General features: G+C 39.2%; 1 protein-coding gene across 1 annotated transcript in view; it reads left to right on the forward strand.

The window, feature by feature from the left end:
* The window catches only part of PKHD1 (PKHD1 ciliary IPT domain containing fibrocystin/polyductin), a 484,216-nt gene that overhangs the window by 428,087 nt on the left and 43,046 nt on the right, over positions 1 to 13,083 (forward strand). The window contains exons 61-62 of the mRNA XM_047102754.1: positions 8,719 to 8,854; positions 9,843 to 9,930. Coding sequence (XP_046958710.1) covers positions 8,719 to 8,854; positions 9,843 to 9,930 — 224 coding nt within the window. The remainder of the gene's footprint in view (positions 1 to 8,718; positions 8,855 to 9,842; positions 9,931 to 13,083) is intronic.

Below are 13,083 nucleotides of genomic sequence, written 5' to 3' on the forward strand. Positions count from 1 at the left end.
CCCAGGAATGAATCCCACTTGATCATGGTGAATAATTCTTTTTATATGCTGTTGAATTCGATTTGCTAGTATCTTATTGAGAATTTTGGCATCCATATTCATCAGGGATATTGGCCTGTAGTTCTCTTTTTTTACTGGGTCTCTGTCTGGTTTAGGAATCAAAGTAATACTGGCTTCATAGAATGAGTCTGGAAGTTTTCCTTCCCTTTCTATTTCTTGGAATAGCTTGAGAAGGATAGGTATTATCTCTGCTTTAAACGTCTGGTAGAACTCCCCTGGGAAGCCATCTGGTCCTGGACTCTTATTTGTTGGGAGATTTTTGATAACCGATTCAATTTCTTCGCTGGTTATGGGTCTGTTCAAGCTTTCTATTTCCTCCTGATTGAGTTTTGGAAGAGTGTGGGTGTTCAGGAATTTGTCCATTTCTTCCAGGTTGTCCAATTTGTTGGCATATAATTTTTCATAGTATTCCCTGATAATTGTTTGTATCTCTGAGGGATTGGTTGTAATAATTCCATTTTCATTCATGATTTTATCTATTTGGGTCATCTCCCTTTTCTTTTTGAGAAGCCTGGCTAGAGGTTTGTCAATTTTGTTTATTTTTTCAAAAAACCAACTCTTGGTTTCGTTGATCCGCTCTACAGTTTTTTTAGATTCTATATTGTTTATTTCTGCTCTGATCTTTATTATTTCTCTTCTTCTGCTGGGTTTAGGCTGCCTTTGCTGTTCTGCTTCTATTTCCTTTAGGTGTGCTGTTAGATTTTGTATTTGGGATTTTTCTTGTTTCTTGAGATAGGCCTGGATTGCGATGTATTTTCCTCTCAGGACTGCCTTCGCTGCGTCCCAAAGCGTTTGGATTGTTGTATTTTCATTTACGTTTGTTTCCATATATTTTTTGATTTCTTCTCTAATTGCCTGGTTGACCCACTCATTCGTGAGTAGGGTGTTCTTTAACCTCCATGCTTTTGGAGGTTTTCCAGACTTTTTCCTGTGGTTGACTTCAAGCTTCATAGCATTGTGGTCTGAAAGTATGCATGGTATAATTTCAATTCTTGTAAACTTATGAAGGGCTGATTTGTGACCCAGTATATGATCTATCTTGGAGAATGTTCCATGTGCACTCGAGAAGAAAGTATATTCTGTTGCTTTGGGATGCAGAGTTCTAAATATATCTGTCAAGTCCATCTGGTCCAGTGTCTCATTCAGGGCTCTTGTTTCTTTATTGACCGTGTGTCTAGATGATCTATCCATTTCTGTAAGTGGGGTGTTAAAGTCCCCAGCAATTACCACATTCTTATCAATAAGGTTGCTTATGTTTATGAGTAATTGTTTTATATATTTGGGGGCTCCGGTATTCGGCGCATAGACATTTATAATTGTTAGCTCTTCCTGATGGATAGACCCTGTAACTATTATATAATGTCCTTCTTCATCTCTTGTTACAGCCTTTAATTTAAAGTCTAGTTTGTCTGATATAAGTATGGCTACTCCAGCTTTCTTCTGGCTTCCAGTAGCATGATAAATAGTTCTCCATCCCCTCACTCTCAATCTAAAGGTGTCCTCAGGTCTAAAATGAGTCTCTTGTAGACAGCAAATAGATGGGTCTTGTTTTTTTATCCATTCTGATACCCTATGTCTTTTGGTTGGCGCATTTAATCCATTTACATTCAGTGTTATTATAGAAAGATACGGGTTTAGAGTCATTGTGATGTCTGTATGTTTTATGCTTGTAGTGATGTCTCTGGTACTTTGTCTCACAGGGTCCCCCTTAGGATCTCTTGTAGGGCTGGTTTAGTGGTGACAAATTCCTTCAGTTTTTGTTTGTTTGGGAAGACCTTTATCTCTCCTTCTATTCTAAATGACAGACTTGCTGGATAAAGGATTCTTGGCTGCATATTTTTGCTGTCTAGCACCCTGAAAATCTCGTGCCAATTCTTTCTGGCCTGCCAAGTTTCAAAAGAGAGATCAGTCACGAGTCTTATAGGTCTCCCTTTATATGTGAGGGCACGTTTACCCCTTGCTGCTTTCAGAATTTTCTCTTTATCCTTGTATTTTGCCAGTTTCACTATGATATGTCGTGCAGAAGATCGATTCAAGTTACGTCTGAAGGGAGTTCTCTGTGCCTCTTGGATTTCAATGCCTTTTTCCTTCCCCAGTTCAGGGAAGTTCTCAGCTATGATTTCTTCAAGTACCCCTTCAGCACCTTTCCCTCTCTCTTCCTCCTCTGGGATACCAATTATGCGTAAATTATTTCTTTTTAGTGTATCACTTAGTTCTCTAATTTTCCCCTCATATTCCTGGATTTTTTTATCTCTCTTTTTCTCAGCTTCCTCTTTTTCCATAACTTTATCTTCTAGTTCACCTATTCTCTCCTCTGCCTCTTCCATCCGAGCTGTGGTGGTTTGCATTTTGTTTTCCATTTCCTTTAAAGCGTTTTTCAGCTCCTCGTGCCTGTTCATTAGTCCCCTGATGTCTGTAGCAAGAGATTCTCTGCTGTCCTGTATGCTGTTTTCCAGCCCAGCGATTAATTTTATGACTATTATTCTAAATTCACTTTCTGTTATATTATTTAAATCCTTTTTGATCAGCTCATTAGCTGTTGTTATTTCCTGGAGATTCTTCTGGGGGGAATTCTTCCGCTTGGTCATTTTGGATAGTCCCTGGTGTGGTGAGGGCCTGCAGGGCACTTCCCCTGTGCTGTGGTGTATAACTGGAGTTGGTGGGCGGGGCCGCAGTCCGACCTGATGTCTGCCCCCAGCCCACCGCTGGGGCCACAGTCAGACTGGTGTGTGCCTTCTCTTCCCCTCTCCTAGGGGCGGGATTCACTGTGGGGTGGCGTGGCCCGTCTGGGCTACTTGCACACTGCCAGGCTTGTGATGCTGGGGATCTGGCGTATTAGCTGGGGTGGGACGGCAAGGTGCACGGCGGCAGGGGGGGCAGGCTTAGCTCGCTTCTCCTTAGGTGATCCACTTCAGGAGGGGCCCTGTGCAGCCGGAGGGAGTCAGATCGCTGCCGGAGGTTTGGCTCCGCAGAAGCACAGAGTTGGGTGTTCGCGCGGAGCGAGCAATTTCCCTGGCCGGAGCCGGTTCCCTTTGGGATTTTGGCTGGGGGATGGGCGGGGGAGATGGCGCTGGAGAGCGCCTTTGTTCCCCGCCAAACTGAACTCTGTCGTCCGGGGGCTCCGCAGCTCACCCTCCCTTTGTCCTCCAGCCTTCCCGGTTTCTGAGCAGAGCTGTTAACTTATGACCTCCCAGACGCTAAGTCGCGCTTGCTGTCGGAACACAGTCCGTCAGGCCCCTCCGCTTTTGCAAGCCGGACTCGGGGGCTCTGCTTGGCCGGCGAGCCGCCCCTCCGCCCCGGCTCCCTCCCGCCAGTCCGTGGAGCGCGCACCGCCTCGCCGCCCTTCCTACCCTCTTCCGTGGGCCTCTCGTCTGCACTTGGGTCCGGTGACTCTGTTCTGCTAATCCTCTGGCGGTTTTCTGGGTTATTTAGGCAGGTGTAGGTGGAATCTAAGTGATCAGCAGGACGCGCGGTGAGCCCAGCGTCCTCCTACGCCGCCATCTTCCTCAGCATTATTATTTTTAATCGACCATTCACAGTTTTTATTGATGTTTCATGGTCATCGTTAAAACTATCATTTATTTCATAGCCCTGTTTCTTCAGTGATACCCTTCAGTACCATTGTTCTTATATTAAATGGCCCCAGACTGCTAAATCCTTGACTCCACTTCTGCAGGTTATATTTTTGTACAATTTTTCTTATAAATAGGATGTTAATTGTAATCCAGTGCTGCTGGATTACAATTAACCCATCACATCCACATGTAGTTTGAATCCCAAAACTAAACCATGCTACCTTAAAATCAAGTAACTAAGATTTCTGTGTACAGATGGCAAAGTTGGAGGTAAATATAATAAGGACTCATAAAAGCCTGCATTTCAATGTGTTTTATTTTCCAGACATTCATTGAACAGCTATTATGTCCAAAAAGTTATATGGCTCAAGTGAAAATGTAGAGATTTAAAATCCATGGGTAGGCAAAACAAACATTTGCAGAACTATTTAATAAGAATAAGTTATCTGAAATCTCATTCTATATATAATTACAAAGAAATTGATTCAATATGAACCTGCTTCACCATTAATCTAGTTTTCCATAAAATTAACTTCAGTTATATTAATTTTAGTATATTTTTATCTGTATAACAGTTATTAGATGGTCAACACTTGAACTTACTAGTATGTTCCCAAGAGTGCCTATGAATAGTAAGTGATCATCAAATATTTGCTTCAAATAGTGAAATGTAACCTGTTTGGCTTTTCTGCTATCCTAATACTCCTGTGTAACCAATATCCCATATTAAATCTCATCCATTATATAGATCTTGGATCTTGCTTTCCTGATCAGACTAAGGCTACAGTACCCTAAGGCAAACAGGACATTTTGAATAGTTTGTGTGTGATCTTGATAAGTGCATTCAGAGTTTTCATTATCCCAGATAAGATAGTCATGATAAATTTATTATAAAATAGTATTTAAAATTTTTCATCTAAGATACTTAGGTTTTAACCATTCAATTGACCATGTTGGAAGATGTGCCATGTTTATTCTGTGTCTTTATTTACTCCTGGCACATTGCCACCTGTACCTAGGGTTGTTCAAATCTCAATTTGAAATGAGTAATTTCAAAGAACAACAAGTATAAGAGCATAGCAGTAGCACACCAATTGAGGGATGTACCAGAACTTGAAATTAGCCAGGCCAAGATAGGTAGTAGCTTTTCAGAGGCACGTAATGACCTAAGAGCAGAGGAAGTACATAGTGGGTACTGATTTGTCACAGTGTTAGTACAGTAACATGTATTGGGTGTTTACAATATATAAGGTTTGGAACCACCATGTTACAATGCCAGAAGGAAACTGTCAGATCATAAGACATTTCTTCCCTCTTCTCTCCCTAGTACTTGACAGCAGCTAAAGGCATGTGGCTAATCTTAATAGGGAGCATAAGGACTATGAAATATAAGGAAAATGGTATGTGTGTCCTCTGAGAGATGGCCAGGAAAGTCTTTCTTGCCTTACAAACTATATGGTGGAGGAGGGGGTGACTATGTTTCTCAGGGGCAGAGGCCATGGTGTTTTATTTATCTTTGCACATCTCACGGTGCCTAGAACAATGTTTGTACATAATAGAAGGGTTAAAATGTTTGTTAAACTGAGTCGATTAGAGAGCTTACTTTCTTCTGCCCCAGTGTGGAATCTTGAAAACTTTGGAATTCAAGCCCCCTCAGGATACATAGAGATTCTTCCCTGTCTAGCCTATTTAAAACAGGAATGAATGAAAATGCAGGACATCTGAAACATTTGATCAAAACATGGGGCACTATTATAGCAACCTGACTTAGTAACTTTGAGGAGGTGAAGTCTGAAGAAAGAATGAGGTACTATCTCTAAGGCCCCTACCCTCAGCCCATCCCCACAGGTCTTGCCCAGAGCCAGCTTTCAGTAGGATTTGTTTGTTTGCTTGCTAGGTTTGCCATGCAAATAGAAACAATCCCCTCCTCTACAGAGGAAGCATTTCGGGTCTGGCAGATTGAAAAGCAAGAGTTAGAGTGAATAGTGGTGATCTCAGAACTGGGAAACGTCTGTATTCTCTTGATCTTTACTTATTTTTTAGCTGGTACTTAAGCACTGAAGGGAAAAAAAATTCTTTCACATACCTGACTTGGTATTGGAAGCTGTTAAATAGCAGTTACAACTGGGAGGGTTGGAGGGAACTCTCCTCCCCCATTTTTTAAAGTTTGGCTGTAGGTCCTTCTGCCTGCAGGCTACAGTCACATTAGCAGTTGGAAATTGGATAACGACAGCACCATGACAAATCCAGGTTGCTTGCAATAAGTTGCTAATCCCTTTGCTTTAATATCGGAGCAGCGTATAATGATGTTTGGACATCACTCCAGTTTACTGACGACCCCACTGGGGCCAGCAATAGAACCTTACAACTGTCTAACAAGGCGTCAGGTGACTCCCGTCGTCACAGCAACGGACACTGGAATCTAATCTTCCCTCCATCCCTTCTAGCACCCAATAACGCCTAGATTATATAAGTGGCCCATCATTGCTTGGTAACTTGAATCAATTAACGTTAATTCGCACAATGCTATGATGTATTGTGATCACTTTCATTTCAGGGAAGGGGGAGAAATTGCTATAAGTCACCTAAAATGAGGTTGTCTGTGGTGCTGAGGTATTAATTGGGTGTCCATATTAAATGCAAAAGGAGCCCCATCGTGAAAGGAAAGTGGATGAGTGACTCTCTTGGCTGCTATTGACCTATCAGAAGAAGACAGTGCCCTTTTCCTTTGCTTTTATCTATTACAGTTTTCCCTATTGCGTGTCAAGTTGATGTATTATAAAAAATTCATTTGGTGACCTTTCACCCCCTTAGCAGATTAAACAATTTCACTTCGATGGCATCATTAACAGGACCCTGCATTTAATGATGATTTCTCTAAAAGGCCACGGAGATTCGATTTTAAGCTAACAGATTTATTGCACTATTATAACATATCGTAAAAAACTGTACCACCTACGGTCAGGTTTTAGGATAGAAACTGCTTAAGAGTTTATGTGGAGCTTAAAGTGGTATTACCTTGGGATATGCTGTAGCAGCAAGTCTCTGACCTCCAGTAAGATGCTGTTTACATTTAATAAGAGATGTTTGCTCACAATAAACTTTAAAGTGTGTCAGGGATAGGCCTTTCAGCGGGTGCTGAGACCGGTGGCTCCCATCTCTTCGTTTCCAGACATCACTGTACATGTGTCAGGATCTTTGGTGGGGTCTTCCAGCTTCTTTAACTGCATTGCTAGCCTGCACCCTATCCCACATGAGAAAGCATTTAAGAAATGGGTTAGGGGAGAGATAGGATCTTGTAACAATGTTAGAATTTTCCAATAACCTGGGCCCCATGGAAGGTTAGAATTAATAGCATGGATTTTAAAAATCCAATTTAAATTGTTCCCCTTAAAAAAAAAAAAAAGGATCCTTACCCACTCAGGCTAAGCAAAGTAATAAATGAGATTAGGCTGGTGTATGTTGAATTCCCAGTGAGTGATTCTAGCACAGAGGTCAGGGCCTTAACTGGTAGATGACCAAAGGGGACTCTTAGAACCACATGTTCCCACTCTGTCCCCATTTCCCAGGAATCTTGGGGAAAGAGAAAGTGCTTCCTACAGAACCTTCATGGTTCCTGATCCACTCTATTTGCTCTTTCACTCTTTCCTCTTTTTGGGACTAATTGTCCCAAAAAGGGGCATACACCTGACATACACCTTCCATGTTAAATAAATATTTTATTTTTTTCTCTTTAGATAAGAGGGAAAAAAGGGTTAGGGAATAAAGTAGTTGACTTACAAGCATTCGGGGCAGGGTAGGCTACTCTTTTTTTTTTTTTTTTCTTTTCTTTTTTTTAATCAAAGCCTTATTATACCTGACCTAGGCTATTTTGAGAACAAGTCAACAATGGATGCTCTATACTAGGGTGATATATGTGCTATATGATGTCTATATATCTCCATTCAGTTGCTAGAAATCTATTGCATGACTGTGATACATAATATACAATAGACAATAAGATAATAGATATATAATGTATAATGTTCTTTTAATGAAGCTATCTTGGTCATCAGAAACACCAAAGCTTTGGTAAAAAGCTGTTTTGAGGTATCATGAATTACATAAGCATTTTGTTATATATATATATATATATATATATATATATATATATATATTGCATTTTATTGCTAAGTCACATCAGTTATTAATGTACTTGAAAGGTAAAAAATGATACAGCTCATTGGTTAACTGCTCTAGACCCTGATCATACACTTAACCATTTGTGAGACCTCTGGCAAGGCATTTAAGCCTTTGTGGGCCTCAGTCTCTTCATGTTTAAGTAGAAATACCTACATCACAGTGTTATTTTGAAGATGCAACGCGTTTATATGTGGAAAGCTTAGAATAGCACCTGGTACACCATACGTGCTTGGCATATATTAATTTTCAGTTATTATTCTCCCTGAGGGCTTCATTCAATTAAAATACATTAATCAATTAATTCCACAGTTATTGAGCCTATTTAGTGCAAGCACACTGTGGAGAATGTAAATACGAAAGGGTTGTTGTTAGGATTAAATGAACTATTCCAAGTAACACAGCGCCGTTGCTGGAGCTTGCTGTCAGGCACCTCTGCCAACTTGTTACAATGACGTCATCTGGTGTCATAGAATCAGCCATGGTAGAAGTATTTATACCATCAAAATTGGAAAACACTACAAATCAGAGCCTTTGTGGGGAGAGCTGGTTTTTGAGCAGAGTAGTGAATATATCTGCACCTTCTAAATATTTTAGTCTGATAAGGCATTCTTGGGACTGATATTAATGAGTGGTGACAAAATCTAAGTTCATAATTTGTGCTTCTCCCCACACCTCCCACACGCCCAGTCCATCCATTGCCCATGCTAAAAGCAAGCATAAACAATAAATATATAATTATTTTTTGGTTGTAAGATCATGTTTCCTATAGAGTGCATTACAAAGTTTCTAGAAGCAAAAGCAACTGCAAATATTTTCACTGGCAATAATGTATTATAGAAATAGTTATTGCCATGATATCTGTAACCTTATGGATTATTCTATTTTTGTCTATGCATGCCAGAAATACAAGCAGTTTTAAAACTAGGAATTTGATATACATTCGGCCCCATGCTCTCTCGGTTCTGGTCCAGCCTTCGGATGGAGAAGTGGGAAAGGAACTTAGGGTACAACCACAGCTTGTTTTTCTGGATAAGCAGGTAACTGGTTCATGGGTAACAACCTCTCTTTAGGGCTGGGAGCATGTCATATCTGGCACATGTTTTAGATTTCACCACCATGTCACACATTGACAGAGTGCCCCATGTGGTGTTTGCTGCACTGAGAACCTCTAATAATACTTTTGCCCTTTTGCCATCTTCCTTCCATCTCACACTTGGTTTCCTTCTACTTTCTCTGAGTGCCCAGAATGTGATCAAGAGTAAAAATCAAATCCTGATACTTTTCCTCCCCAGCCAAATTCTTGAAGCAGGTCTCTCATATCTTTTGGAGATCTAGCCTTCTCAAAGAAGTCATTTCATATGCTAATGAAGGAATTTATGCTACCACATCTGCATTATAGCTTTTTGCTATTTTAAATGATTTCTTTTATATGTGGTTAAGTAAATCATCAACAAAGGCGTCTGTGCTTAATTCTAATTTTAGTGTCCATGCCCTCTGATTCTAGTTTTTTTAATATTTATTTAAGTCATGGGAGTGGGGGAGAAGTAAAATGAGATAGTTGAATCAGCTTTCTACTCTTTATTGTAAAAATGTACCCCTGCCCTGTTGGCACAGGGAGGAAGACTGTGAGATTTAGGTCTACACTTGGAAACCTGTCCTTTTTGAAGTAATATGACACTCGGCCAGTGTGGTCCTGCTCTCTTCTCTCAATCAAACCTTCCTTGTGAACCTTCAACACATAATACCACTCTCTTCTGTAAACTTAGCTTTCCTTTCTCCTCTTCACTAATCTGCCCAAACTTCTCCTTTGATAATCTCCATTCTCTTTTCTTGATAAGCAAATTTTGATACGTTCTTAACATAAGACAGAAAATATTTATCATTTTCCTTCCTTTGCATGTCTCTGCTGAATATGTGTTTCATAAAAGATTCTGTCTGATTTTTTTTTTTTTTTATGTTTTAGATAACTTCCCCAAGTTCTCTTCTCAATCTACTTCTCCCCACCTTATTTTTTTCTATTTCCAGAATCAGAGAATAGAGTCCTTGGGGCCTCCCTCAGAGCCTTGGGCCATTTCTGTTTCCCTGGAAGGGACATCAGATTCAGTGCTGAAAGGTAGGTACCTGTGACATTCAGAGACGTTAGTACTGCATCTGGAAGAAAATGTTTGCAACCACTAGAATTCATAGCAAGGTGAGTAATGGTCAATATCTTGGGTAATTTGGAAGAGATCTCCTTTTCCTCAGTCTAGAGTGCCATATCTGTAAAAAGGAAGAATTGGCTGGCATTAAATACTTAAGGAACTACTTCCTCTTCTGATGAAGGAACATTTTCGTAATATCTGTATCCTCAAAATGCTGTAAGAAAAAGGGTATGTCCCTCAGGACAAATGGTTCTGGTACTACAGTACCATGGACTGGCCCAGGGAGCAAGTCATAGGTATGATGTGGTTTCTGTGGAGAAACAGAAACACTCTCAATGTTATGAAGCATAAATGCAATGGCAAATGCAAACACCTGGCCCAGAGCAGGCCCTTAGAGTTTATTTTCCCCTCTCTACCATTCTTTGTCCTCTGTTGCCTTCCTGTTCACTCCTAGTACTGGTAGGTACTGGTAGCTTCATTTACTTTTCCTGGGGCTCGTGCATATAAAAATAAAAAATAAAATAAAATAAATAAAAGTAAAAATAACACCATTCTATTCTTTGTTTCTCTGAGTTTGATTATTTTAAATACTTCATATAAATGGAATCCTTCATATAAATGGAATTGTCCTTCTGTGACTAGCTTATTTCATTTAGCATCGTGTCCTCAAGGATAATCATATTGTCACATATTTCCAGATTTCTTTTTTTAAGGCTGAATGGTTTGCTATTGTATGCATATATTGCATTTTTAAAATCCATTCATCTGTTGATGAATATTTAGATCGTTTTCTTATCTTGGCTAGTATGAATAGCAGTGTGATGACCATGGAGGTTTGGATATCTCTTTGAGATACTGATTTCAATCCTTCTGGATAAATACCCAGAAGGACTTGCTGGATCATGTGGTAATTCTATTTTTATTTTTGTGAGGAACCTCCATACTGTTTTCCACATTGGCTGCACCATTTTGCATTCCCATAAACAATGTACAAGACTTATCGTTTCTCTACATCCTCACCGACACTTGCTGTCTTTCTTTCTTTCTTTTTTTTTTTTTTTAATAATAGCCATCCTAATAGGTGTGAGATTATATCTCATTGTAGTTTTGGTCTGCATTTCCCTGATGATTACGGATGTTGAGCATCTTTTCATATACTGTACCTGTTGGCCATTTGTAGGTCTTCTTTGGAGAAATGTGTGTTTGAGTCTTTAGCCTATTTTTAAAAATCAGGTTATGAGTTTTTGTGCTATTGAGATGCAAGAGTTTCTTATATATTTTAAAAATTAACACCTTATGAGGCATATATCTTATGAATATTTCCTCCCATTCTGTAGGTTGCCTTTTTACTCTGTTGATTGCTGTGCAGAAGCTGTTTAGTTTGACAAGTAATCCTACTTCTCTAACTTTACTTAACATGTCCATACTACCCAAAGTGATCTACAGATCCAGTGCAATCTTTACCAAAATACCAGTAGCATTTCTTGCAGAAATATCAAAAGCAATTCTAAAATTTATATGGAACCACAAAAGATCCTGAATAGCCAAAGCAGCCTTGAAAAAGAAGAATAAAACTGAAAGTGTTACACTTTGTGGTTTCAGAGTAGATCACAAAACCATGGTAATTACAACAGTTGAGTACTGGCCTAAAGATAGACGTATAGATCAATGGAACAGAATGAAGACCCTAGAAATAAATTCACACCAAAAACATATGGCCAACTGATATTCAACAAGGGTGGCAAGAATACTTAATGAGGAAAGGACATACTTTTCAATAAATAGTGCTGGGGAACTGATATCCACATGGAAAAGAGTGAATTTGGAGCTTTATTTTATACCATACAGAAAAAGCAACTCAAAAATGGAGCAAGCCCTAAACATAAGACCTGACAACTCCTAGAAGAAAATACATAGAGAAATCTTCTTGACATTGGTCTTGGCAATGATTTCATAGATATGACATTAAAAGCACAGGCAACAACTAGAAGCAAAATTAGAGGGTTGATAACTCTTTTAAAAAATCAGCTTATCAGATTCCTTATATACTTCATGAATTGGTTAGGACATTTCTATTGTTTTTGGGTTGCCTTTAATGCTTTTTACAAACTTGTAAATGACTTATTCACCAGTTCAAAATATCAGCTTATCTATAAAATTGCTGCCTTCCAAGAATAAGCCATGACTTTATGATTATTTCTTGCTCTAACCTGGCTAATGAGCCTAAGCTCTTTCACATGGATTCTGTAAAAAAAAAAATTAATAAAATACTAAAATGTATGGGGAAAAGTCCATCATAGAAATACTAAATCTTGCCTCTCCTGCTAATTACATTTATTTTTTGGCCTAAACTGTTACTATCATCTGGTATGGAACACCTGCTTCCCCTTTCATTCTTCTTGTCCTTAAAAAAGGAAACGTATGGGGCGCCTGGGTGGCTCAGTTGGTGAAGTGTCCGACTTCAGCTCAGGTCATGATCTCACAATCTGTTGAGTTCGAGCCCCGTGTCAGGCTCTGTGTTGACAGCTCAGAGCCTGGAGCCTGCTTCAGATTCTGTGTCTCCCTCTCTCTCTGCCCCTCCCCTGCTCATGCTCTGTCTCTCTCTGTGTCAAAAATAATAAAAAAAAATTTTTTTAAAAAAGGAAACCTATAAAATAATAAAGTTTCCAACTTAATGATCTATCATTCAACATAATTTTTCATGAATTAATCCCAGATATTTTTTACATCACTGTTTTTTTAGCTTATACATTTTGTTTTCCTGCAAAGTTACACAGTAATTCCAGAAAATAGAACTAGTCCCTTCTGAAAATTTTCTTGAGGTAATTGACAGTTCATGAGTAGATATTCCATAGCTACAAAACTCTTACTGTTTCAGGCTTGTCTCATTCCGTTCTTCTCTTATTAGAGCTCTAAATTTGCCTGCTATATCTTTTCAAGTTGGCTTTCAACTATTCTGGCCTAAGAATTCCCTACTTTATCTACTTATTAAGAAACTAAATCTTTTCAGCCTGTGCTGTGTAATTTTCTCAAATTTCCATAGTCTTGTTACTCTCCTGAGCACACTATCCACTTTTTCTTTGTACAGTCTAATTTTATTTTATTTAAAAAACCTATTTTTTATT

The sequence above is a fragment of the Lynx rufus genome, unplaced genomic scaffold (assembly GCF_022079265.1).
Source record: "Lynx rufus isolate CCGP_SWC_20201006 ecotype Redwood Valley unplaced genomic scaffold, mLynRuf1.p SCAF_6, whole genome shotgun sequence".
NCBI classification, from domain to species: Eukaryota; Metazoa; Chordata; class Mammalia; order Carnivora; family Felidae; genus Lynx; species Lynx rufus.